This window comes from Eschrichtius robustus, chromosome 16 (assembly GCF_028021215.1).
Source record: "Eschrichtius robustus isolate mEscRob2 chromosome 16, mEscRob2.pri, whole genome shotgun sequence".
Lineage (NCBI taxonomy): Eukaryota > Metazoa > Chordata > Mammalia > Artiodactyla > Eschrichtiidae > Eschrichtius > Eschrichtius robustus.
In genome coordinates, this window is record NC_090839.1 from 15,120,583 (window position 1) to 15,147,073 (window position 26,491).

Genomic DNA, 26,491 nt, shown 5'->3' on the forward strand with positions numbered 1-26,491 from the left:
GTCACATCCAATCACGCACGGGTTCCCCGGACTGGCACTCATTTTCTCCAATCGCTGGAGAGCAGGTGGGCACACTCACCCGAAGACTGACAGGAGCACCGACCAATCATAACCTGCATCCCACTTTCTCAGGGCTTGCGGGGGACTTCCGGTTACTTAGCTTCTGCTGGAGGCTGCGCGTTCTGTCCGGGACTCCGCGTGTGCCCCCGAGCGCAGGGTCCTGGGCCGGCAGCAAGTGGGCTACATGTCGTCCCCGCAGGCCCTAGAGGACGAACAGGGCGGCAGCGATCCACCCAGGGACCTCCGCAGCGTCCTGGTCACCAGCGTGCTCAACCTCGAGCTGCTAGACGAGGATCTCTTCAGGTAGCCGGCCGCATCGGGCCCGCACCCACGCACTGGGTCAGAGGCTCCTGATCTTGCCTGCTGCCACCCCATTGCCCCTGCTCGTACCCCCCTGGACGAGGATGGGCTCTGCGCGAGATGCCTGTGCCGCGATTGGGAGGGAACCTGTGCCTGACAAAGCTGCCCCGGCTTCCTCCTCGGCGCGGGGGTCTGTGCAGTCCCACCCCTGGGAGGTCCTGGTAATCTAGGCAAAAAATGGTGACCCAAGGTATCCTTCTCAGCAGCCTCCCCTGAGGAATCATGTCCCAGGGAGAGCCAGTCCAGAAAGGGCAGTGATTTGTCCAAGGGCACAAACTTATCCGCAGCTCCTTCATAGTCACTATAATTTCCTCTTACATTCCCCATCCCCACCACCACTAGGTGGGGTCTAGTAGCTCTTTATTCATTCTGAGGCCTGAGCCAGTTTCCTTCCTGATGCAGATTAAATTCTTGACTGTAACTGAGGATTTAATAGTTTGGACTTCCAAGGCTCCTCCTGGCTTATTGGAAGCTATCTTAGGTATTAACTTAGCCCCACTTAAACCAATTACAAATAACTCCCTGGAGGGCTATTTGCAATGCATTACATGAAAAATGCTGGGCTGGGCAGTGGGAAGCTGGAGACCTAAATTCTTAATCCTCCACTGGGCTCATGCAATGGGCAAGACTTTTCACCTCTGGGGCCTCAGTTTCCTCATCTGTGCACTGAAGGGGTTACAATTGAAGTCTGAGGGCCCTTCAAGCTCTAAATCTAGTTCTTTTAATAAATCATAAAGATAATAAATAAAGATAATAAATCATAAAGATCAGAGCAGAAATAAATGAAATCGAAACAAAGAAAACAATAGCAAAGATCAATAAAACTAAAAGCTGGTTCTTTGAGAAGATAAACAAAATTGATAAGCCATTAGCCAGACTCATCAAGAAAAATAGGGAGAGGACTCAAATCAATATAATCAGAAATGAAAAAGGAGAAGTTACAACAGACACCGCAGAAATACGAAGCATCCTAAGAGACTACTACAAGCAACTTTATGCCAATAAAATGGACAACTTGGAAGAAATGGACAAATTCTTAGAAAGGTATAACCTTCCAAGACTGACCCAGGAAGAAACAGAAAATATGAACAGACCAATCACAAGCAATGAAATTGAAACTGTGATTAAAAATTTTCCAACAAACAAAAGTCCAGGACCAGATGGCTTCACAGGTGAATTCTATCAAACATTTAGAGAAGAGCTAACACCTATCCTTCTCAAACTCTTCCAAAAAATTGCAGAGGAAGGAACACTCCCAAACTCATTCTATGAGGCCACCATCACCCTGATACCAAAACCGGACAAAGACACTACAAAGAAAGAAAATTACAGACCGATATCACTGATGAATATAGATGCAAAAATCCTCAACAAAATACTGGCAAACAGAATCCAACAACACATTAAAAGGATCATACACCACGATCAAGTGGGATTTATCCCAGGGATGCAAGGATTCTTCAATATACGCAAATCAATCAATGTGATACACCATATTAACAAACTGAAGAAGAAAAACCATATGATCATCTCAATAGATGCAGAAAAAGCTTTTGACAAAATTCACATTTTTTTTTAACTTATGTACTGCAAATTGTTTATTTTTTTGTTAGCTGAACCTTTGTTGTTCCTTCGTTTCATATTGAGGGAAACACTGCCAAATCCAAAAAAAAAAAAAGAACTGGGCTGTCAAGTTGAGGGGTGTAAGTGGCAGACCTTAATGCAGCCCACCCCCCGCAGCTTGTGGGGTTCATCTTGGTCTACTCAAGGGCTTGAGAGGCTTATGCCTTACCCTGGTATGGGCAATGGAAGAAACACTGGACTTGGGCTCAAAAGACCCGGATACTGCTCAGGATGGCAATGGTTGAGCTGTGTGTGTGTGACCTTGCTCAAGTCAGTTTCCCTCTCTGATTCCTGTTCTCATGGTATAAAATATGGGGATTGGTTCATTATCCTTAACTGAAGTCCACAGAAGTTTGGGGCATCCTTAAGGCCTTGAAGTTGTAGGTAGAGTGGTGTTAGGATATTTGCCTGGGGAAAGGCTTTCACCAGATTCTCAAAGGATCCCAAACCCCAATCAGGTTAAGAGATCCTGCACTAGAGGCTCATTGAAGATTGTGGGATATGGCCCAGCACCCAAGTCTTTCCTGTTTTTCCCCCTCTCCCCACAGAGGAAGGCATTACTGGGTACCCTCAACCCAGCGGCTGTTTGGGGGTCAGATCGTGGGCCAGGCTTTGGTGGCTGCAGCCAAGTCTGTGAGTGAAGATGTCCACGTGCATTCCCTGCACTGTTACTTTGTTCGGAAAGGTAAACCAGCCCCTCCCTAACCCACCCCAGCACTGGTGGCCCAGCAGCCACTTCTTTCTGGCCTTGGGGAGCAGACTGAGGAGAAAGAGGGAGAGAGGTAGAGGAGGAAGGGGAGGGGAGGGGGGTGGTGAGGGAGAGGGTTAATTGATCGCCCTTAGGGAAGCCTAGAGAGAAAGAAGGCCTGGGGCCCGGAAGAGCCTTAGACCCCATACCTGCTGAGATACCGGGTACTTGTTTTCTGGCCCACAGTGGCACAAGACTTTGGTGCTTAACTGTTCCCAGTGGGTCTTTTGTTCTTTATTCTTCATACACCTTCTGGTGCCAGTCCTGTGCTGGGTCCTCAGAGGGGTGCTGAAACCTCTGCTGGGAGTTTGAGGCAGGCAGCTTAACTTGGAGAAGAGACCAGCCTGGGAAACAAGAGACCTTGGGTCTAGTCGGAGCTTTGCCATTGATTCACCAGGCGACCTTGAGTGAGATATAACCACCCTCCCCCACCCCTCCTTCATCCCACCTGAAAAATGCAGAAGGGGCGGGGCCAAGCAAGATCTCTGTAGCTGCTTACAGCTCTGGGATCGAATGAAGGAGGAGAGAGTAATCTTTTAAAACCCATGCTCCCTTTTGAGAAACATAAAAATCTCACTCCTAGGCAGATGCTCCCAATATTAAGAGTCTCTGTCTTCTGCATGGTCCCATCAGCTGAGAAGAATTTATGAAACTTTATGATATGTGATCTGTATTAAAAAAGACAATGGGTTTCCACCTTCATTTTACAAGTATAAAATAGTTAATAGTAAATACACCTTTTCATACTATGTTCCCATGCCCCTCACTCCCCATCCTTTTACTTCCTTTACTTCCATGACAGTCATTGCTATAAAGCATTTGAATACTTACCTTGGGGCGAGCCCTGTTCTCAACTTTGGCTGGCTGGGAGCAGATGTGCCCTTTGTTCCCTCAGTTTGGTTGTAAACTCCAAAAGTGCTGGCCTTTTGATATTGTAATCCTTCTAGCCCAGTGAGACGGTTTTGTTTCGTTTTGGGGGGGTGGGGGCATTACCTGATCCCGCTGAATCAGTTTCATCATCTGGTTTCTGAAAAGAATTCTTAGTCTTTGCAGGTAAAGTATCTAGTGCAGGGCCTGGCATGATGTGGGTTTTCCATAAATGGTAATTATCATTACTTTTTGATAATGAACTTATGGGAATAATTAAAATTTGCATGTTACAGTACGCAGCTATGTACATTATCTTGTTTAATCCTCTTAAGTAAACAGCATTCCTGCCACTATTCTATGTATAAGGAACCTTGGACCCAAAGAGGTTATGTAAGAAGCTCCCATAATGCTCAGGTAGGCAAAGCCAGGATTTGAACCTGAGTTGCTTTGTTGGCTCCAAGCTCTGCACTTTGTTCTCCTTCTGCGATTTTCTCCTTCCCTCTTGGGAAATAATTCCAAACCATGGGAGAGCCCATCTCAGGTTCTGGGGGAAACATCCACTTCCTTGGAAGTTCTCCATCCAGGGGCAGCATGAAATGAACCGTGCCAACACTGCTATTTCAAAATAATCACCAATTATTTGTGTCCCTATCTGCTTCTTGAAAGGCTGCAAGACAACTTACAATAATTGGTAGCTATTATAGAACTGTTAAAATAAAAGTCAGAATTCCCTGGCGGTCCAGTGGTTAGGACTCCACGCTTTCACTGCTGAGGGCCTGGGTTCGATCCCTGGTCGGGGAACTAAGATCCCGCAAGCCGTGTGGTGCGGCCAAAAATAAATCAATTAATTAATTTTTAAAATAAAATAAAAGTCAAGGCAGATTAGGAGTATGGGATTAACAGATACAAACTACTATACATAAAATAGATAAGCGACAAAGATTTACTGTGTAGCACAGAAAATTATATTCAATATCTTGTAATAACCTATAATGGAATATAGTCTGCAAAAAAATTAAGTATGGGAAAAAAATAAAACATTTGGGGCAAAAAAAATTTTTTTAAGAAGGATATTAAGTTTTGAATTTTTTTATCTTTTGGTCGGGCCGCACGGCTTGTGGGATCTTAGTTCCCAGACCAGGGATTGAACTCGTGCCCTCAGCAGTGAAAGCGCGGAGTCCTAACCACTGGACCGCCAAGGAATTCCCTGGGACAAAATTTTCCAAAGTAATAATAAATAAAAGTCAAGGGCCAGGAGGCTAGTAGTAACGAGATTTGGGGGAAATAATTGTGTCAAAATACTAGGCTAAGGCATATCATTGCAGTTTTATACAAAAATTAGTTCCAAGCTTCCTGCCAGCAAGGCAAAAAGGGAAGCTCTCTTATTAGTTTGTGATGTGACCCTCTACCAGGTACATCAAGATTCATAAACAATGGTGGTGCTCCAATGATATATAGATATATTTTAAAATGTTTTTATTGGAGTACAGTTGCTTTACAATGTTGCTAATAGTTTTAATTAAAAGATACTGGGAGGTGGAGGTGTTGGTCCTTGGCCATTTATCATAGCAATTCTCTTTCTAAAAGCCCAGTATAGAATGTGAGTCAGTTTGGGTGTTTTGTTTGTTCGTTTTTTGATTAAAAAAAGTATTTCTCAGGGCTTCCCTGGTGGCGCAGTGGTTGAGAATCCGCCTGCCAATTCAGGCAACATGGGTTTGAGCCCTGGTCCGGGAAGATCCCACATGCCGCGGAGCAACTAAGCCCGCGTGCCACAACTACTGAGCCTGCGCTCTAGAGCCCGCGAGCCACAACTACTGAAGCCCGTGCGCCTAGAGCCCGTGCTCCACAACAAGAGAAGCCACTGCAATGAGAAGCCTGCGCACCGCAATGAAGAGTAGCCTCCGCTCACCACAACTAGAGAAAAGCCCGCGCGCAGCATCAAAGACCCACTGCAGCCAAAAATAAAATTAAAAAAAAAAGTATTTCTCTAGATAGGTAGAAGAATGTAATACAGGTGTTATCTGACTTGGTATAGGTTTAAAGCATGGAGAATCTTGAGCAGGAGTCAAAAAACATTATTCTGTAAAGGCAGAGTAAATATTTTAGGTTTTGTGGGCAAAAGCAATAGCAGATAATATGTAAACAAATGGGCTTGGCTGTATTCCAAAAAATGTTATTTATGGCATCAGTTTCCCTATCTATACAATGGTGATAAGACCCACTTTGCATAGTTAATGTGAGACCAATGTGAGAAAAGATACCTTAGCAACAGTAAAAAAATTCGTAAACAGAAACCTCCATTAAGTAGAGCTGGGAGACCAGAGGGGGGATCGCTCATGCCCTGTAACAATAGCAGAGCCCGACAGGAAAAAGACTCCTTCTTTCTGGCAAGGACTCAGCCAATGAAAAACCATGGGCTCTTTGTTTACTAGGGCCCTCCCAATTGCACTATACTATAGCCCTCCCTTTTCCCCTCTGTAAAAGCGTTCTCCTCTTGCTGGACGGGGACTTGCGTGTGGCTCACCGTGGCTGCAGACCCCGAATTGCAATTCTCTGCTGATCCTGAAGAAACCCATCTTTGCTGGAGAAGTATCTGGCTGTCTGTTTCAGGCCCACATAACGAATGCACTCACTCCATAACTGTTATCTCACTTCCTTCAATACACTGCAGAGCCTACCAGCTCTGTTCCAATACAAATTTTAAAGAACAGGTCTGGAACTCATTCACACTGAAAGGTAAATCACTAGTAACTGAAAATACTGAATTTTAGCTGCAGCCCAAGGATTGGATGACAGCTTTTTTTTTTTTTTTAATAGTTCGTTGATAGGGAGGGGAGGCCTCCTTCCCAGCCCCTGAAATCAGACTGCTTATGTAGCTGTCTCGTTTCTGGACTCTTGGGAAGCCCTTCTCAAAGGCCTTTGGCCTTGAGGAGCCCCCTTTCTGATTAAAAATGCCCCTTTGGCATTGCCGGCTAACAGACCTGAGCAAACCTGCTGGGCTTCAGGGCTTCATAGGCGTGTTTATTGCTGTTGAATGAGCCCCCAGTGCCTGGCGGGCTCCCCGTTGGGATGGGGTGGAGGAAGCAATGCTTCTCTAGACCTGCTTCTTTCATCTCAAAGTTGAAAATCATCCCCAAGACATCCTACCACCTAGATGTCAGGGTTCTCCAAGGTCGGTCTGACTCAGACTAAAGGACTTCAGGGACACCAGGAAGACTCTCTCTAAAAACCCTCCCCGACCTGTTCACTGAGGCTTAATAGTCCTCACGCTGGGGCCAGTGTCTCCCATCCTGCCTTGTGAGCACAGATAGCAAAGGAGAAGGGTCAGGTGACTTCCACTTGCATTAAGGATGAAGGGACTGACAGTAGGCTTTTCCTGGGAGAATGAATATCAGACAATGGCCAAACCATATATAAAAATAGAACCCTGAGCCACAACTGGTAGCAACTAGCACAGGAAGCCGACCTACTATCTACAAGTCAGGCTTGGAGGAAGTCAGACCACCATTTCTAGCAGCCAGTCCAGGAAGCCAAACCATAGTCCCTGTAAGGACCAGCCCCTAATGGCCAGGACTTGATGAATAACTGAGAGCTTCCCTAATTTTTGCCCCTGCTTCCAACTTAGGACTAACTGGGGAAAGCCAAACATGCACCCCTCACCAATTACATAGGCTGCCCTGGTTTTAGTTAGCCTGCCTATCACCATGCCAGCAGCCTCCAAGCAGGGCATACCTGAAACCATTTTTTTCACTATAAAGCTTTCCCGCTCCTCCGTCTACCTTTGAGTCTCTTCCAAGCGGAAGTGATTGTGGCTGACTCCCTTGATGCACTAAACTCTGAATAAATAACCTTTGCTTGTTCTCAAAAAAAAAAAAAAGAAAGAAAGAAAAGAAAAACAAAAACAAAACAAGCAGCAGGTCAGATTTGCTGACCCCTGATCTAGAAGAATGGTACCGGGTTCATGACAAGATCCCAGTCACAGAGGGAACAAGACAAAAGCTGAGAGTATTTTATTGAACAAACACAGAGCACTTACTACGTGCCAGATATTATTCTGAATACTTTATGACTCCGAATTAATTTAATCCTCATTAAAATCCTGAGAGGTATGAACACTATGATGATCCTCATTTCACAGATGGGTTAACTGCTCTAAGAGGTTAAGTGACTTTCCCAAGGTCACACAGCTGGTGAGTGTCAGAGCCGGGCTTTGAAAGCAGGGAATCTGGCAGTGTCCCTTCTGTCCTGTGCTATTGACGGAGAGGATCTCCACCTGCACTGGGAGCATCCCAATGATAGGGTGTAGGGTTCTCTCCCCGGTACCTGGGCTTCATCAGGCCTCAGTCAGTAGCTACCAAGCAGAAAAGGAATGGAGAACAAGCAACAGAGGGGCCTGTCCAGCCATGGTGACGGTGAGCGGGCCTACGGGGCTCACTTGGGCTCACCGTGTGCTGTGTGCCCTTTGCCTGCTGCAGGGGACCCGAAGGTGCCGGTGCTGTACCAGGTGGAACGTACACGAACAGGGGTGAGCTTCTCCGTGCGCTCCGTGAAGGCTGTGCAACACGGCAGGCCCATCTTCATCTGCCAGGTCTCCTTCCAGAAGGCCCAGCCCAGCCCTGTGCAGCACCAGTTCTCCATGCCTACCGTGCCCCCGCCGGAAGAGCTGCTTGGCCATGAGGCCCTCATTAACCAGTATTTAAGGTGAGAGACCTCAAGGTCCCAGGACAGTGTTCAAACTGCAGTCGCCACCTGTTAGCAGGCCACGGGGTCCTTTAGTTGATCTCGGCCAGCATTTTAAAAAGCTGGACTAGGGAATTCCCTGGCAGTCCAGTGGTTAGGGTTCTGTGCTTCTACTGCAGGGGACACAGGTTCGACCCCTGGTTGGGGAACTAAGATCCCACAGGCCATGAGGCATGGCCGGGGCGCGGGGAAGCTAGACTAGAAAAGAAGATACTAGAGTGTATTGCCTGTAGTAAGGGTAGGCATCCTTTTGTGAAACGTTAGTTTCAGTTGTGTGTGAGAGCATGTGTGCCCATGGGTGGGTGTTGGATCATGGTGTGAAATGCAGGCCTTCCTATTCAGCCAGTTCAGGTACTGTTACAGCTTTCCTACTGTTTAAATACTGAAGTACTTCTATAATTGTTGGTAAATACCTCCCCAGTCCCTGAGTGGTCCCCCTTCTCCTCCAGGGTCACCCATGATCCAGCAGCCTAGGAGTTAATGCCTGCCAGGGGTGAGGGTCCCTGCTGCAGCGCTGTGGCCCTGCTGCCTTTGCCTTAGTGCATGTTAAATATTTTGAATGTCACCTGGTAGAATAGGTTTCTTACTCGGATCACAGCTAATAAAGTTGGAAAAATGCTGGGGCAGTAGAAAGAGCTCTGGGTCCTGACACAGGACAAGTCACGTGGATTTGTTATCGCGAGTCCATGTGCCCGACTTGCACAGTGAGCCCAAACCAACCAAAACATCGGAGTCTGGAGCAGAGAAAGGTTTATTCCAAGGCCATACAAGGAGATGGGTGGCTCATGCTCTAAAAAACCTCCGAGCTCCCTGAAGGGCTCTAGAGCGCAGGCTCAATAGTTGTGGCGTACGGGCCTAGTTGCTCCGCAGCGTGTGGGATCTTCTTGGACCAGGGATCGAACCCATGTCCCCTGCATTGGCAGATGGATTCTTAACCACTGTGCCACCAGGGAAGTCCTGGGATCTTCTTGGACCAGGGATCGAACCCATGTCCCCTGCATTGGCAGATGGATTCTTAACCACTGTGCCACCAGGGAAGTCCCTCCTGAAGGGTTTTGGCAAAGCATTTTTAAAAGCCAGGTAAAGGAGGAGGGTCGCAGGGTACATGATCAGCTCATGCACAGTTCTCTGATTGGCTGATGGTGAGGTAAGAGGGCAGCGTCACAGGGGTTAACATTGTTAGTCCTTAGGCTCCAGGAGGCCTGGGGCTGTGTGCTTGTGGTCATCAAGTAGTTAACATCTTTCATTTGGCTGGAGGGGTGTGGTTAGCACCTGTAAAACAATTCGGGAAATGTGCATCATATACTGTTATCTAGGTACTTCAGAGAGTAAAGCAGAGGATATGGGGGAAGGGCCTGTCCCAGGAAGGCCCCTAGGGTCCTGCTCGGGTACAGTTCCCCTCCTCAATCTTGAGGAGAACGGGTTTTGAACAATTAAAGGAATAAAGGTTCAGATAAGGAGGTTAATCGTAAACTTGACAGAGGTACCCACAGGGTCCAGCTTGATTATAGATTTGGGCCAGGGCTCCACCTCTATTAGTGCCCACCTGCTGTGTAGCTTTGCTCAACTCCTCAGCCTCTCAGAGCCTTGCTTCTTCATCTAAAAAATGGGAATGGCTGTTTCTGCCCTGCAGACTTTACAGCTCTATCGTAAGGAGAGCCCCGCTGCCTTGTGCCGCAGTCGGGGCTGTCAGCCCGGTGTGATGGAACAGATGTGCATCTGCACCTAGGAAAAGCCTGGGTTCAAATCTAGACTCTGTCCCTGCCAGCTGTGTGAGTTTGGCAATTTGCTTTTCCACTCTGAGCCTGTGTCCTCAGTTGTAAAATGGTGCCAGTCAGAATTTCTACCTTATAAGGCTGCTGTGAGGATTACACAAGATAACAAGGCCCTCAGTGAGTGCTCAGTAAATTGTAGTTACATCACTCTTGACAGAGAGGAATAACCATGGAGCCTGGTATGCGGTCAGAGCTCCAAAATGTTTGAGAAATGAAAGGAGGACATTGTTCTTAAAGGTCCCTGAATCTAGAGCTGCGTGTCCCATAAGGAAGCCGCTAACCACAGGTGACTGTATTAAGTTAATTAACGTTAAATAGAATTAATTCAGTTCTGGTCCTGGGTCGCACTGGCCACATTTCAAGCCCTCAACAGCTACATGTGGCTCGTGGCTGCCACAGCGGTCAGTGCAGCTACAGACCATACCATCATCACAGAAGGTTCTGTCAGACAGGGCTCGAAAGGATAGGGATGGAAACGGAAATACCGGAGAAGAGCCTAGGGGCACAAGGGGTGGTCCTTACTGTGGCAAAGGGGCTTCCCTGGAAATGGGCTCCTCCCCCTGGAACACAGTGTCCCCAGTTGCTCAGGGTTAGGTCAGTCAGTCCAAGTAGGGCAGCCTGTTTCCTGAGTGTTAGAATAGAGGAGTGGTTAAGAGTGTGAACCGAGGAGCCAGACTGGCTGGGTCCGAATCCCGCGCCCCTCCACTTCCTGAGCAGGCTACCTGCACCCTCTGTGCTTACTTCACTTACCAGATGGCAGTGATAACAGCATGGACCTCACAGAGGTGTTGACGGGTGAGTTCATGTGTGTGAAATGCCTGGAACGGGGCCTGTCACAGGGTACACCGCATGACTAGATGTGTTGGCTTCTATGCGTTATTTGGCTCCTCCACAGTATTTACTATGAGGTAGGTGACTGTCATTATCCACATTTTGCAGATGGGAAAAAAGGCTGAGCGATGACTAACTTGCACCAGGCCACAGGGCTCATAAGTGGCAAAGAAAGGATGCAAATCTATCCTATCTTGCCTGCCAGAGGGGAGGGGAGCTTTGGGGATAAGTCAGGAGTCCCTGTGATGGAATGAGGGGGGTCAGAAGAGGCGGCTCAGAGGACAGGCTCCCCATCTCCCTGGGTCTCCCCATCCCTCTCCCCTTTACTTTCAGGGACCCTAACCTCCAAGAGAAGTACCGAGTGGGGCTGAACCGAATTGCTGCCCAGGAAGTGCCCATTGAGATCAAGCTGGTAAACCTACCCACTCTGAGCCAGCTGCAGAGCATGGAGCCCAAACAGATGTTCTGGGTGCGAGCCCGGGGCTACATTGGTAAGAGGACCCCATGGCCTGAAAGGAAACGCTCTCCGGGGGCCTAGACCTGTACCTCATTTGCCCTTTGTGGCCTTGGGCATGTTACTTCCCCACTCTGGGCCTGTTTACTTATCTGCATGATGGGGAGGTTGGCTCAGCCCTTTGCATGGGGAGAACGGGCAGGTGACTATAATCCTAATGTTGGCCCCTTCTGGGGAAGGCAAGGCACCTTGCCAAGATTCTTCCCCAGGTCTCCTGCTAAGCATCAGGTGCCTTTGTGCAAATTGGAAGAAGACACTTTGGGGGTCCAGGGTGGGAGACTTGGGGACTGAAGACTGGATTTCAATCCTCACTTGGACCTGCCCCCCTCCCATCCCTGTCTCCCTTATCCCCCATCACACGCACGCACCTTGGGCCAGGTGCCCTTGGGCAGTGAACAGTCTGCACACCTATGCACGGCAGCCCCTTTCTCCCTACCTCCCTGCAGGTCCTGAGCTGTAAAGCCCAGGAGCCCAGGGCTGATGGGGCCGGAATCTGTTGCAGGGGAGGGCGACATGAAGATGCACTGCTGCGTGGCAGCCTATATCTCGGACTATGCCTTCCTGGGCACAGCACTGCTGCCCCACCAGTGGCAGCACAAGGTGCACTTCATGGTCTCCTTGGATCACTCCATGTGGTTCCACGCCCCTTTCCGAGCTGACCACTGGATGCTCTATGAGTGTGAGAGCCCCTGGGCCGGTGAGTGTGGGACCCTGGGGGATGAGGGTGCTGACCCTGGGAGGGCAGGGAGCCTGCTTTCTTGGGTGATGCTGTCCCCCACCCACTTTCTACGGAGCACCACACAGATCACTCACTTCCTCTTCTGCTTCCCTAGGCTGTGGCATCCTTGTCTTCAAAATGACAGGGTGAGGCCTGAGGATGGGACACCTGCTCAGCTCTTAATTTCTGTAACATGCTGGGAATATGATTCAGTTTATCTCAGAGACTCAGTTCTAGTCCCAGAACCACTTCAGATTCCCTGTGTGATCTTGGGCAAGTCCCATCTCCTCTCTGAGCCTCTTTCCCCATCTAAACAAATAGGGTTGCATTAAAACAGAGGTATCCAAAAAAAAAAACAAAAAAACAAAAAAACAAAAAAAAAAACAGAGGTATCCAAAGCTGGTGGCCCATCAGATCACCACTTGGGGGAGATTTTTTGGAACATTCTCAGATTCCATCCCCAAGATTCTGACTCTGCAGGTCTTGAACGAGATCCAGGAAACTATTTTTAAGAAGCTCCCGGGACTTCCCTGACGGTCCAGTGGTTAAGACTCCGTGCTTTCACTGCAGGGGGCACAGGTTTGATCCCTGGTCGGGGAACTAAGATCCCGCATGCTGCATGGCGCGGCCAAAAAATTAAAAAAAAAAAAAAAGCTCCCTAAGTGATTCTGACAATTAACCTGGTTGAGGGTCAGGGCACTCAGCATTCTCTAAGGGCCCCACCGCTTGGATACTCCTTATAGTGTTGAGAGAAACCCAGACTCGTTCATCAGTGCCTAGTCTCAGAGCCCTGGGTTCCTTTCCAAGGAAGTGCATTTCAAACAAAGAAAAGCCTTGCTTTGTGAAACAGGGACAAAACTTGAGGGGCTTTTTATACTCAGGGAAGGGGGGCTCTCCAGCACCAACAGCATCACAATAAAGGGGCCACCACCTTGAAGTTGGGACTCTCGGGTTCATGTTTGGCCTGATCCTTAAGGCCAAGTTCCTGAGCCTCTCTGGACTTGAGTGGCATCACCTGGAACATGGGACAAGGCCTGCTTCACTTGGTCACCGTGAGGCCTAAGTGAGCTGTTCTGCATATAAGAGAAACCAGCAGCTCCCTTCCTAAATATCAGACTGAGGCCCTGGGCTAGCACGGGAGAATCTCCACGTGGGGAGGGCGTCCTGTCCACGTCCTGTCCTCCGAGCCCCTTTGTCCCTGAGGGGATGGAGGTGGGGTTTTTGTTGGTTTGTTTGTTTGAATGAATTACCAGCCCGGAGGGCCTGGTTTGATTTATTATAAAGGGAACTGATGGGTTTCCTCACGCAGGTGGCCAGAAGTGGGGCAGATCTGGTTCACTGAGCTACTGAACCAGACTGTTCTCAGAACGTCTCCCCTTGGGATTTTTTTGAGGAAGCCAGCAGATAATTGAAAGTGCTTTTAAACCATCAAGTGGGATTCCCATGGGAGGAGTTACCCCAAATGACCAACCATAATAGGCTCCTAAAAGGGTGCTTGGAGATTGGGAGTGACCACAACGCTGAGCGTACCCTGGCACGGGGTGGCCCAACCTGAGCTGTACGTTTTCCAAGGAGGGCATTTGGCTGGGTGGAAGGAGACAGAAGGCCGTTCTCTCCCTTATCTTTGCAGGTGGCTCCCGGGGCCTAGTTCATGGGCGGCTGTGGCGTCGGGACGGGGTCCTGGCTATGTCCTGTGCCCAGGAGGGCGTGATCCGAGTGAAGCCCCGGGACTCAAAGAGCAAGCTGTAGCCAGAGGTACCAGCTTGGTCTGGGGCTTCAAGGATCTCCCTTCTCCCCCGACTCCTGAGGCAGGAGTTACCATACAGGGCTGGGCCTTTGGTCCTGAACATGGAATAAAGAGACTTATACCAGTGGAGCTGCTGGCCTTTTAATCCCCCTGGGCCAGAACTGCAGCCCTCCCTCCAGCCATCAACCCCTGGACTCCTGGGCCGGAACTGCAGCCCTCCCTCCAGCCATCAACGCCAGGACTCCTGGGCCAGAGTCCCTGGCCCTTAGCCAGGCTGGCTTGGAGGGCCAAGGAAAAGGGACCATTGACCCTGACCTGGGGCACAGCCCCCAGATATTCATAAGCTGGAGAGGCTGCACCAGACTTTCTCCCTGCACCATCCTAGCCAAAGCTTGTCCTGAGCCCAGCTCAACAGAAGAAGCACATTTCTTCAGTCTGCTACAAATCCTTTGTGGAACTTCTAGGGGTTCCCAGCACCCCTGGTCACCTCCCAACTGCTGTCCGTGTCCTCATCCGCTCCTACCCCACTTCCCATCCTGGGGCAGTGCCTCTCCCCACAGTGGCCTTAAGTCTAGGTGTGGTTAGTCCAGCACCTCCTTGATGAGTAGTTCTTTGAGACTGGGGGGTGGCGTGGGCGTCAGGCCTGCCTCTTGCAGGGCCTGGAGCCGGGCCTCTGATTGGTGTTTGTCTAGGCCCAGGTGCCAGGAGAGCCGCACGTGGGCCTCCAGAAAGGGGGCCAGGAAAGGGTGAGGGCTCTTGTCCCCCAGCAGCTGTAGGGCCTTCTCACAGCATGCCCGGGCCTCCCCAGGGTCCTCCAGCTCCTGGTGGCACACAGCCAGCCCCGCCAGGGTCAGCAGAGGGCGGTCTGGGCCCGAGGGGACACCCAGCTGGGCCTGCAGCTGCCAGGCGTTGGCCCAGAGCGCCAGGGCCTCGCGGTAGAGGCCAGTGCAGGTGAGGCTCTGCGCCCGCCGCAGCTCTGGCAGCACAAAGAAGTCCTGCAGGTCCGGGGCCTGGCGCAGCTCAGGCACTGCCTGGAGGTGGCCCAAAAACTGCTCGAAGGCCCGGCTGCGGCGGGCGATGGTCTCTGCGGTAAAGTTCCGGCGCAGGCGCTTGCGGGGGAAGGAGATGGCAGCCATGGGGCCCCGGAACTGCCGCTGCAGGTTTCGGTGCAACCGTTCAAAGTCCGAGTATCGGCGGGAGATCTGGGCTGGCTGGCGACCCGGTGGCCTCGGGCCCATCACGGCGAGGGTGTAGAGCTGCGGGGGAGGGTGGGGGTCAGGGCAGGTGCAAGGCATCCCCGGGACCCTTCCCTCTCACTTCCAGCTCTCTTCCCCCACCTCTTCCCTTCACCCCCGAGGCTGCTGGGGAGCCCAGTCTCATCTTACCTGAGGCTCATCTGAAATGACCCAGGCCCAAGGCAGCATGGGGAGAAAAAGACAGAGATGAGCTTCAGCACCTGGTCCAGCCGCCCCCTCTGCCCCTCCTAGGGAGTACTCCCTTCCCATAGGGCAGTGAGATCTTCTGACAGCCCCTCTGGAAAACCAGCCGAGGGCTGAAACCCAGGCCCATCTCTTGGGCCTCTAGAGCCAACCTTTAGGATCAGCTTGGAGCTTTGTTCCACTCAGGATACATAGCCCCACATCCCTGGCCAGGTTATTCCAATCCAGACCCAGAACACAGGTCTTCAGACAGCCCCAGTAGCGACCAGTGTGAAAAGTGCACTGGGACCCAAGTTCTAACCTCAGGTCAGGTGCTCCCTCACTATGTGATGTCAGGCAGGGCAGTCCCCTTCTTGGGTCCGCTTCCGACTCTAGTGAATGGAGCGCTGGCCCAGCTCACTGTTTACTTAAGTGTGGGACGTGTGCAAACGTTGGCACCTGGGTGGTTTAGGGGGTATGCACTGGAGTAAATAACACTGAATCAGAGGCAGGAGGTGATGCCCCCACTAATTCTCTGTGAACCTTTCTGACTGCACATTGAGAAGCTCTCAGTTTGGTTTAAAAAAGCCCTTTTCATCTCCATTTTTAGAAAAGAGCCAGAAAGAGACTCTCAGGTCAGGGCCTTCTTTAGGCGGCAGCATCCAGGAAGGGCTTAATGACACTTTCACTGCTTTTATTTTTATGGTTATCTTCTCTTTATGGCAAGTGAGCCTTTCCATATACAGTTGTGCTATAAAGTTGTCTTTTAAACTTATTTTAAAAAAATAGGTTTATTTGAAGAGAAACGTGAAGCACAGAATGGTAAAAGTAGCATTTAGATAGGACAAGTATTGTGAGGGTGCTGGAGGTCTGGGAAACACTGAACGAGATGACCACTAAGCTTCCCCCCAGGTCCGAGAACCCAAATATGGATTAATCTGTAATCATGCTGAGCTAACAGGTCTAAAGAGGGGATTAGCAAGCGTTCGATGTTGAAAGCATACTAACACCAAACCGAGATTTTTCTCTCGAATTTGTTCTGTGAAACTGCCAATATCTTAGCCACCCCTGGTCAGTTAGGTTTGCCTGCTCTATCCTTCCCTTGAAGATTCACAGTGTACATTAATATTCAGGATTAAAAAGTTTAACAATAAAGAAACTTATTTTACTCTTGTTCAACTCTGCATTCCCAAAACATATTGCATATTGACTGTAAAATTTTTTTTTTTTTTTTAAAGAACAGTTATTGATATTCCAGGGAACCAGTTTTCTGCTGAACACATTTCAGGGAGCACTGGTCTATAGTGACCCCTTATGCTCATCTAGCTTTTATTTTCATTTGTAATTTCTGGACAGAAACCCATTCTAGATCCGTTATCTGATCCTTATACTGTCCCACTGAGATAGGTAATGAGAGTCACTCCATTCACTGAGCACCTACCCTGCACCACGTGCTGTGCCTAGCACTTCACATCTACTATTTTATCATCACAACAGCACTGCCAGGAAGCCATCCTTACCTCCGTTTGACAGCTCAGGAAGCAGTCCCCAAGAGCAAGGCAAAGGGCTCAAAGACCTCCCTTAAGCCACACAGCTGGTAAATGGCCCAGCTGGGACTCAAACCCAGGCCGACCTAATTCCAAAGCCTGTGCTCTTAACCCCCAGGAGATGTTAAAGCAGGATTTAGGGTCCCCATTGAACAAAGAGAAGATTCGTTTCCCCAGACCTGGGCCAGGCCAAACTTGGCTCTATCTTGTCACTCTCTTCCCAGAGTTGCCCGCATACTTCCTTGTCTCCCAGCTGCTCCTAGATAACTGATCCTTGGCGCCCCCTTCCTGTGCATGACCCCCAGCCAGGACTTTTGCCACTTAAGATCTGATCATCGGAGTCAATCCCTGCTCAAATGGGAGCAGTCACCCCATGGGCGTGGCCCTTTTTTCACTAAGAGCTGCAGAGAGGGGTGGAGAAGCCCAGATGTGGGACAGGACTCCAGGCCCCCTTCCTGCTGAGTCAGAAATGGAGGAGGGTGGTGAAGAGGAGGGAAGTGAGAGGCAGGGAGCTGCTGCCGCCATGACCAGCAAGGTCAGGCTGGGTTTCAGGACCGGGACCACCGAATTCACCATGTGTTTCTCCTTTCCACAGCCAGGAAATCAGGGCCTCCCCCCTGCACTGATCTTCAACCCAACCCTACCCATCCCATAAATCCAGTCCTTAGGACAAGCTTATTCTGTACAGGTGTTGGGTTGTAAAGAGGCTACAACAGGCCCTAGAGGCCAGACATTTTCAACCCAAAGTTAAGTAATAATAATAGAACTACCATTTTATCGAGCACTTCATGATGCCAGGCGCAACGCTAAGGGCTGTCTATGCACTGTCTCATTTGATTTCTGCGACAATCCTGGGCATTATCCCCTTGTTCAGATGAGGAAACAGGGTCGTCAAAGTTTCACAATTCACCCAAAGTCAAACGACTGGTAGTAACTGGGATCCAAAACCCATTTTTCTAACCACTAACCAATGCAACTTGGATCTCAAGTCTGACTCAGATAATATTCTTCCTTGTGTATCTTGCATCTGGCGACGATTTGCAAAACCCAGGGAGCAGGGGACACGCACACTAGTTCTTAGTCTCAGAATCAGGACTCGATAGGTCCATAGTCCCTCAAAAAAGTTTTAAGTCATTTGCCTGAGGATTTGCTCAAGCTACATCCCCTTTCTGGCTTCAGTTTCCCCATCTGTAAAATGGGGCAGCCATTTATAACTACACAGCCAGATCCCCCAGGAAGCTGGCGTTTTCCCTACTTTCTCTTAGCCAGACTTCTAGACTCACAGCCCAGGGATTCCTGGACCCTCACTCACCACGTACTTGGAGGGCGGGTCCTTGACCACGTTGGCGCTGGTCACCTCAAAGAGCAGCCGCTGGGGTACCAGGGTGTTCCGGGACTTCTTCCAGAAATCTTGCAACTGCCGTGTCAGGAGCTGACTGCCCCGCTGCCCATCAGGTGGGGGACTCCGTTCTGCATGAGCACAGGATGGGCCTGGGGCCAGGTTCCACATAAATTACGTGCCCTGACCTCATTCATCCTCCCAACGAGTGACAAAGGATTTATCCCCATTTGACATAAATGGAAACGGAGGGCCAGAGAGGGGGCCTGGGGCCAAACACCTGCCCGGCAGACAGTAGATGTTAAATAAATATCTCCACCCCCAAAATATTGCTAGCACATTACTACCATTTGTATCCCAGACCCTGTACATATCATGCCCTAAACAACCCGGGATGGGAGTGATTTCCCCTATTTGACACAAGGGAACTTGGCTGAGACAGGTGTTGTGACTCTCTCAAGGTCACACAGCCAAGAGGTGGCTGGGGCACTTAAAGAAGTGTCTGCGTTTCGGCTGGATCAGCTCGGGAACGCGGCTGGGGTGGAGGCCTAATCGAGCCCCAGGGTTCCCGCCTCCATCCTCCCGCACTCGCCTGCGTCTTCTCCCGCCTCCCGGTCCCCATCGGGCAGCGGGTCGGGGTCAGCCTCCTCGTCGTCCTCGTCGTCCTGGTCCTCGTCGTCCTCGGCACTGGTGAAGCTCAGGGTGCCGCTGAGGCGGGACGACAGGCCCTCGGCGTCGTCGTCCTCCAGTTCCGAGCTCTCCGGGAACTGCTCGGCCTCGGGGCCGGCCGCTGCCTCCCCGGGGCCGTCGCCGGTCAGGGCGTGCCGCAGCCGGTGCAGGAGCCGCGAGGCCATGGCACCCCGGGGGGAGCTCGCGACGCTGGGTCCCGGGCTGGGGAGGGAGGCGGACCCCAGCCAAGTGCGGGGCGGGGGCGGGGCGGGGCCGGGATTGGGGGTGGGAGGGGCGCCGCGGAGGCCCCGCCCCTGCCTGTGGAGGGTCCCGCGACTCTCCCGGCGCCTCTTTCGCCCCCTGGTGCGGGTCGGCCTCCTGCGCCCCGAGGTGCACTCTGGGGCGCCCCGCTCCCCGGGGTTCTCGTGCAGCCCGCGGTGCCTGGCCAAGGGCAACCGGGCTCCGCCGGGTTCCGCCGGGCCCAGGCCGCTCCGGCCCCTTCCTGCCGCCGCCCCGCCTCCGGCCCCGCCTGCTCCCTGAGCCGCCCGGGAGTCCCGGGCCCTTCGCTCCAGGAGGGATTTGGGAATCCTGGGTAGGCCTGGGCAAGCCCCCGGCCCCGTAAGGGATCGTCCCCAATCCGGAGGGGCCTACACCCTCCTTGAATCCTCCCAACCCTCCGGAGACTCAGGCTGGCCCCAATCTATCCCCAGCACTCTAACTTTCCGAAGTCATTACGCGGCAGTAGGGAGCCCATCTCTCCTGTGAGGAAACCGAGGCCAAGAGAAGCCCAATGATCTGGGATGAAATCTGACCTCTGACCTCGAGTAGCCTAGGTTTTCTCATATGTAAAACAGGAACAATTAATACGAATTTAAGTACGAATTTTGCACAGACGAGGGACTAAGAGGATAGTAAGTTACACAATAATTATTGTTTCTACAGTGTTCACAAGCTTTTACAATCTCATTTGAGCCTGCCTCACACATAGGACATAGGCAAACGGGGGAAACTGAGACCCAGAGAGGCTGAGTCACTTTCCCCAAGTCATACAGCTTGCCAGAGGTTTCTGAGTGTAGGGCCCTGCAGCCCAGGTCTCCTGAGTTCCACATCCTGTTCATTTCTCACGCTGCAGGCCTGGTAATCTCAGCAACTCCCCTAGTGAGCTGTGTTTTTATTTTTTATCCAGAGGGCAGCAGTAGGTCAAGAATTTAATTGTCCCTTCCCGTCAAAAGGCCTAGCTATCAGTCCCTAGCAGGGCAGATATTGCTAGTTATACAATCAAACAAGTAAAGTCTCTCTGATGGTAGCTCCTCCCCTTTTTAAATGGCACAGGAGAGAGGGGTGTGGGAATAGCTTTGAATGGAACACATACTCCCTGCCCTCCCTCTGTGCAGAAGGGGCAGGGCTCTCATTTCTTGAAGTTCCACTGTATCCTCCATCCTGTTCTAGGCACTTTACAAGGGGTCACATCTCACCCTCACAACATCCTGGGGAGGAGGCTGTGAGTGGACAAGAATGGTCCATTTTCAAGATGAAGAAACTGAGGCAAATAGACTTTCCCAAAATCCACAGCTAGGAAATAGGGGAGCTGGGATTTAAGGCCAAGTCTGTGTAATCTCAAAGCTTTAATGACTCTTCATTCAGCTTCCCAGCAGGGTGTTGGGGCAACAAAGACACACCTCATTTGTTCACTCATTCACCACTCACCCATTCACCAAACATTGGCTGGATCTTAACCTGTACTTTGGCAAATGCCTCACAAGTCTGGGTACATAGCAGGTGTTCACAAAACCACGGGTTGTCAGAGCCATGAGGGTCTGGAGGAGGGTTGCTCCGAAATCTGGTCTAGCACCTCCATTTTACAGATGGGTAGTCTGAAGCTCAGTGAAGGAAAGTTACCCTGGGCCATACACACAGGGCCAGAACTAGGAGATCTTTTGAGGTCTTGTATTCTCCACTACTCTTAGGCTCTGTATGGATCTCTCCCCACAGCCTCCCTGAGAGATGGTCATCAAACTCCTGTTTGCATACATTCAGTAACAGGAGGCTCATTACCTTCTGAGGCTGCCCGGTCCCATTATTATTCAACCACCACTGTTAGAAAGGTCCTCCTTATATTGAACCAGATGTCATTCCGTTCACTTATTCTTCCAAAGATCATATTATTTTTTGAACACTTGCTAAGTGCCAAGTGCTGGGTGCTGGGGAATGCACTGGCAGGCAGGTAACAGTCTCTGGTCCGTGGAACTTAGAACAGGTCGTGATCCCATGGCGTGTTCAGTGCTATGACTGAGGAAAATACTGGAGACCACCTTGGACTCCTTTGGCCTGGGTACAGGGGAGGAAGGATCCTGGAGGAAGTATTGTTAAAGCCGAGAAAGAGGTTAGGGAAGTAGGCAGGTGAACAAGGGGAAGATGGGAGTTTCTGGCAGAAAAAACCCAGCATGTGCAAGGGCCCGGGAACTTTAAAGGGTGGTGGTTGGAGCTTTATTTTAGTCTGAAGAAAGCAGAGCGGCATGCAAGGTGGGAGAGGAAAGGGGATGAGAACAGAAGGGTGAGTGGGACCTTGCTTGGCCACACTGAGTTTCGACTTTATCTATTTCTCTGAATAAATGAAAGAACAAATTAATGAACAAAGGATTGCTGCAAGTTCCACACTCTCTGTTCCAAAGGGATCAAGTGGTTCCAATGTCTGTATCCAAATTGGCATCCCCTGGGGAGCATGGCCCCTAGGCCCTGTGCCTGGCTGGGGGAGGCCTTATTTAGCCTGGCCTGGCTCCACTGAGATTTCCTTGGGAATATCTATGTATAGGGCAAGAGGGCGGCCCAGCTGCCACTGTCCATCTGACTTCCTTGGTGGCCAGCCCCCTTTCACTAGACCCAGACCCTGTGTTTAGTCATCTCCGTGCTCTTTTTGTTGACTTAGCTACCGTCCATAAATGTTGTCTATCCCCCGCAACACCTCGTGTGGACCCTGTACGTTCTCAGGGTGGGCTCGCCTTGGACTTGACTTGATCTGCCAACTCCTTCACTCTCCAGCTGGTCAGCTGAGCTCCTCCAGACTTCTTCCTCAAGCTCTAGCAAGGGGCCAGCTGCCCCTTCATCTACTTAGAGAAACTTCCCCCGGTCCCCCTTCCCCCCAAAAAAGTGAATCCCCCAAACCCTGTCCCTGGAGAAGATAAGCTTGAAAGAAGAATCTTCTTTCAATGTTTCTTTCTCCTCCAAGTGCACACCCTGTTTCCTGGACCCCTCTATACATTTCTCCTTCTAGACGGGTCCCCCGAGGACAGTCTGCCCCAACTTCCCCTCAGTCAGTATGAATAAGAATCCCCAACATGACTAGAGACCTTTATGATTTACAAAGCTCCCCAGTGAAAAGGGAATAATCATAGTTGCTACCTCACAGGATGAGTACTGGATGAGATCATGTGGTTAAAATGCTTAGCACAGTGTGTGGCCAGTCACAGAGGTTCAATAACTGTGGCTGTCACTTTCCCCTCCTCCTATCCCCCGCCCCTTACCCTGATTCAAAGACAAAACATTCCACTTGCCAAGCACTGACCCTATGTAGTTGGCACAAGCTTGGGGACATATACCTGGGCTCCCGTTTACCATGGTTTCTCTGTGAGGGAGGTTATGACTCTCCCCATCTCACAGATAAGGAAACTGAAGCTCAGAGTGGCATCGCCACCTGCCCAAGTGTGCACGGCTTGTAGAGACAGGAATTGGATCCTGGGCTTTGGACGTCAAGGCTTGTGCTCTTGCATTCCGCCATGCTGCCTCACTTTTCTCTATCCTCATCATCCTCACCCATCTTGGAGCAAGTATGCTTCCTGAGGGGGCGCTCACTAAGGCGGTGGAGCAGGGCGGGTTCTCCTCACAAGAATCTAGGACGTCAAGGCCTGCCACCTGCTCGGAGGCTTAAATTTCTCTGCAAGGGCCCTTGGCTAAATTAGGTAATGGGCTAGGACTCTGGGAGGGGGGTGCTCGCTGACCCCAGGATCTGATTGGCCAGGGCATCTGGTCCTGGGGAGCAGGGAAGTGGGAGGAGAGGATGCCCCTACAAATCCTAGGGGCTACAGAGGGCCAGGGCATCTTTGGGTGGTGGAGTACAGAGGAGGTGACCTGCAGCAGAGGAGTCCTGGTGACACGCAACCATGGTAAGGATGAGAAGGGACTTCATCCTTTTACTTGCAGGAGCACTTCTGGGCATCTTTCAAGGCCAGATCTGGGTGCTCTGTGGGGCAGTAACTTGGATGTTTGAAGATGGAATATGAAAGCTCCTGGAACCCTGGTGTCTGGGAGGAAGGTTGGGAAGAAGGCCTCGGACTTGTCTTGGAAGGGGAGAGTTGGGACGTTCCAGGGGTTGAGCCTCCAGGCTTGCCGGTTCCCTGAGACCTTCTGAGGCTTCTAGCCATGTCGGTCAGAGAACTGTGAGTGGGTCTTAGCTTGTCACCCTGATGGTGGAGAGGGGGACCCTCGTGGTGGAGAGGGAGTCACCCAGCAAGCCAGTGAGCAGTGGGGGTGGGCTGGAAGCCTTGCCAAACCCTCTTCCTGCCAGCGAGAGAAGGAAACCTCCTCTGGAAGATGGGAAGCGTGCAGGGCCTCAGACCAGTTCAGGGGCAGGACCCCAAGAGCTCCAAGGGGATGAGAAGGGGCCGAAGATGACAGAGCAGAGTTAGAGAGATGTCAGCCTCCCAGAGAGGGGTTATGATTTTGAGGCCGTCCTTTTCCTCTGAGATCTGAGATCGCCCTCCCCACTTCACTTCAAGGAGTAACTAGACCCTGGACGACAGCTGCTGTTGCCCGTTCCTGACTAAAAATAACCTGCCCTTTTGGCACAGGCAAGGAGGAGGGGAGGGGGGGATGGGAGGAGGAGGGAGACAAGGACAGCCAGCAGCCAGCCAGCTGAAGAGCTCCTTGGACGCCTCAGCCCTTCTTCGTTGCCAGCCTCAGTCCAAAGTCCCCTAGCTAGCTGGCTGGGCTTGGACGTGGTGGAAACTCCTTAGAGCCATCTTACCATCACCTGCACAAGGCCCACATCATACTCCGCCCAGCAGGAGTGGCATTTACTCCAATGACTGAATCGTGGCCAGGAAGTTTACAATCTCTGTCTCTGCAAGTTCTTGGAGGGAGGGATGATGTGTCTGACTTCTTGGGGGTCCCAGTGCCCGGTCTATGGCCTGACACTTGGTCGGTGCTCAGTAACTTTGCCTTGCATTATCATTTATTTGACAACAAACATTTATTGAGCACCTGTTAAAGTACCAGACATTGCGAAGAGGCAGGGAAAACTGGAAAATGATGTTGGAATCGTTCTGGCACTTTACAAGGCCTTCTCACACCCCTGATTTCAGCTCATCCCTGAAAAACTGCTAAGAAGAGATGAGGGGATGAGGGGACATTTAGTGACTTGCCCAAGATTACTGGGGGTTTCCTGAATTGACCTCTGATTGACAAGCAAGAAGGGCATAATCCCTAGTTCTTTCTTTCTTTTTTTTGACTGAGCTGCGCAGCTTGTGGGATCTTAGTTCCCCAACCAGGGATTGAACCCAGGCCTTCGGCAGTGAAAGAACAGAGTCCTAACCACTGGACCACCAGGGAATTCCCCTCCCTAGTTCTTCAAAAGTGGGGTTGGGTGCTGTGGGAGCACGCAGTGGGGGTGGGGGGGGGCAAGTCTGGAGCTGTTTCTCCGGAGGACTAAAGGGCACTTACAGAAATGGGGGTGCAGAAGAACGGGGTTAAGTCAGGAATGCACTCCAGGGCTGCCCCTTCTGCTCTTTGATGGTCTGTGTTTCCTGCAGACGGACCAGCAGGCTGAGGCCCGGTCCTACCTCAGCGAGGAGATGATCGCCGGTGAGTGGGGGTGGGCGGGCTGGCCGCTGGGTAGCTGTGTGCTGGGCAATGCTTGGTGTCTAGGCAGGCAGGGAGGGTGGACGTGAGGCTGACGGTCCAGCCAGGCTCACCTCAGCCCTCGGCTCTCCTTGCCCTGGCAGAGTTCAAGGCCGCCTTCGACATGTTTGACGCTGATGGTGGCGGGGACATCAGCGTCAAGGAGTTGGGCACGGTGATGAGGATGCTGGGCCAGACACCCACCAAAGAGGAGCTGGACACCATCATCGAGGAGGTGGATGAGGACGGTGAGCGGGTGGCCCTCCGCGGGATGGGATGGTGGTGGAGGAGCTGGCAGCCGGGGCTCAGGCTCACTCACCATCTGCTTCCCTCAGGCAGCGGCACCATCGACTTCGAGGAGTTCTTGGTCATGATGGTGCGCCAGATGAAAGAGGACGCCAAGGGGAAGACTGAGGAGGAGCTGGCTGAGTGTTTCCGCATCTTTGACAGGTGCATGGGGGGCCTGGGGGCCGAGCGAGGCGCAGAGCCGACTGAGTCTGGCCAGCAGGGCACGAAGGTTCTCGGGGTGGGGATGTAGGCGGGGGCGTCCGGCGTGGCCCGGGCAGGTCGCCCCTGCCCGTCCTGAGCTCCGCCCTGGCCCTCCGCCTGAAGGAACGCAGACGGCTACATCGATGCTGAGGAACTGGCTGAGATTTTCCGGGCCTCCGGGGAGCACGTGACGGACGAGGAGCTCGAATCCCTGATGAAGGACGGTGACAAGAACAACGACGGCCGCATTGACTTCGACGGTGAGGGTCTGGGGAGCGCGAGGAGCGGAAGACCGAACCAGGCTCGAGAGTCCGGGGTCGTGGCGCCCACGCGGGAGTCCCAAGCCTTGAAGGCGGGGCGGGGCGGGGCGGACGGGTAGGGGGGACCTCTGGGCGGTTTTGTGCAATTTATCTACTAATGACAAGGCACTCCCTCTGCGAGGCTGGCGCCTGGCCAGACCTGCTCGCCCCTAGGGGACCCTTGACCGCCTCTCCGTCTCCTTCCCCGCAGAGTTCCTGAAGATGATGGAGGGCGTGCAGTAAGAAGTCGGCCCTCCCCTCCGCGGAGACCGAGCGTCCTTAGGGCGTGGGGACGTCATCGCCGCCCGGTCCCACTCCCGGCCCCGGGAGGGAGGCGCGGCCCCTTCTGGGAATGTGTCTAGAAGGAATAAAAGGAAACATTGCAAAGCGCGTGGCCTGAGTAAGGGGAGGACCGGGATGGATCGGGTGTCGGGGGCCGCCTGGTTGGGCCGCTGTCCAGGGCGCCACCCCGGTTGGAGCCACCCGAGCGTCCTCGGGTCCGAACGCAGCGGGACGCGGAAGGCCGCCGGGTCGCGGGAGCCCGAGGTGGCGCTCGATGCCCTCGGAAGTTTACCGACGGTCTATCTGTAGCTGGCGCTAGGCGTGGCAACTTGGCCGAGGGGCTGGGTGGCTCCTGGCGCTTCCAGGGTCCCCAGTGCTTCTAGAATCAAATCCAAATTCCTTCCCCTCCTTCCCACAGTTACCCCTTCCCTCGAGCGGTTCCAGTCCCACTGGGCAATCGATCCTTCTCGCTGTGAAAGTGGGGTGCACTTTGAAGCTCTCCACCCTTTGCACATGCTGTTCTCTCTCCTTGGAATGCCCTTCTTCCTCTTAAAGTCTTGGCAAATCCTT

At 51.8% G+C, this 26,491-nt stretch overlaps 4 protein-coding genes across 4 annotated transcripts in view; 2 read left to right on the forward strand and 2 right to left on the reverse strand.

The window, feature by feature from the left end:
• ZSWIM3 (zinc finger SWIM-type containing 3) overlaps positions 1 to 3,058 on the reverse strand; it is a 20,282-nt gene extending 17,224 nt beyond the window's left edge. Inside the window, exon 1 of the mRNA XM_068524874.1 lies at positions 2,941 to 3,058. The gene's annotated coding sequence lies outside the window, so the exon portion shown is untranslated. The remainder of the gene's footprint in view (positions 1 to 2,940) is intronic.
• On the forward strand, positions 148 to 14,115 carry ACOT8 (acyl-CoA thioesterase 8). The gene is made up of 6 exons (XM_068524876.1): positions 148 to 363; positions 2,592 to 2,728; positions 8,137 to 8,362; positions 11,341 to 11,498; positions 12,024 to 12,218; positions 13,870 to 14,115. The coding sequence occupies exons 1-6, from the start codon at positions 245 to 247 to the stop codon at positions 13,986 to 13,988; spliced, it is 954 nt and encodes a 317-aa protein (XP_068380977.1). The 5' UTR covers positions 148 to 244; the 3' UTR covers positions 13,989 to 14,115.
• SNX21 (sorting nexin family member 21) lies at positions 14,103 to 19,418 on the reverse strand. The gene is made up of 3 exons (XM_068524877.1): positions 18,883 to 19,418; positions 18,264 to 18,442; positions 14,103 to 15,242 (listed from the first exon to the last, which is right to left on the reverse strand). Exons 1-3 carry the CDS (start codon positions 19,142 to 19,144, stop codon positions 14,568 to 14,570), a joined length of 1,116 nt encoding a protein of 371 aa, XP_068380978.1. The 5' UTR covers positions 19,145 to 19,418; the 3' UTR covers positions 14,103 to 14,567.
• A 3,647-nt stretch (positions 19,419 to 23,065) lies between these two features.
• On the forward strand, positions 23,066 to 25,929 carry TNNC2 (troponin C2, fast skeletal type). Its single transcript, XM_068565771.1, has 6 exons — positions 23,066 to 23,119; positions 24,764 to 24,815; positions 24,956 to 25,099; positions 25,187 to 25,301; positions 25,464 to 25,600; positions 25,851 to 25,929. Exons 1-6 carry the CDS (start codon positions 23,117 to 23,119, stop codon positions 25,880 to 25,882), a joined length of 483 nt encoding a protein of 160 aa, XP_068421872.1. The 5' UTR covers positions 23,066 to 23,116; the 3' UTR covers positions 25,883 to 25,929.
• The last annotated feature ends 562 nt before the right edge of the window (positions 25,930 to 26,491 follow it).

Bases quoted from the DNA above. Each gene is read 5' to 3' on its own strand.
- TNNC2 (XM_068565771.1), top strand. The intron at 25,100-25,186 runs GTGAGCGGGTGG...TGCTTCCCTCAG, and splicing joins CGAGGAGGTGGATGAGGACG to GCAGCGGCACCATCGACTTC. The intron at 25,302-25,463 runs GTGCATGGGGGG...CTCCGCCTGAAG, and splicing joins TGTTTCCGCATCTTTGACAG to GAACGCAGACGGCTACATCG.
- ACOT8 (XM_068524876.1), top strand. From the start codon at position 245: ATGTCGTCCCCGCAGGCCCTAGAGGACGAACAGGGCGGCAGCGATCCA. The intron at 2,729-8,136 runs GTAAACCAGCCC...TGCCTGCTGCAG, and splicing joins CTGTTACTTTGTTCGGAAAG to GGGACCCGAAGGTGCCGGTG. The intron at 11,499-12,023 runs GTAAGAGGACCC...AATCTGTTGCAG, and splicing joins GCGAGCCCGGGGCTACATTG to GGGAGGGCGACATGAAGATG.
- SNX21 (XM_068524877.1), bottom strand. From the start codon at position 19,144: ATGGCCTCGCGGCTCCTGCACCGGCTGCGGCACGCCCTGACCGGCGAC. The intron at 18,443-18,882 runs GCGAGTGCGGGA...ACCTGGCCCCAG, and splicing joins GGAGGCGGGAGAAGACGCAG to GCCCATCCTGTGCTCATGCA. The intron at 15,243-18,263 runs GTGAGTGAGGGT...CCTCCCCCGCAG, and splicing joins ACCCGCCCTCCAAGTACGTG to CTCTACACCCTCGCCGTGAT.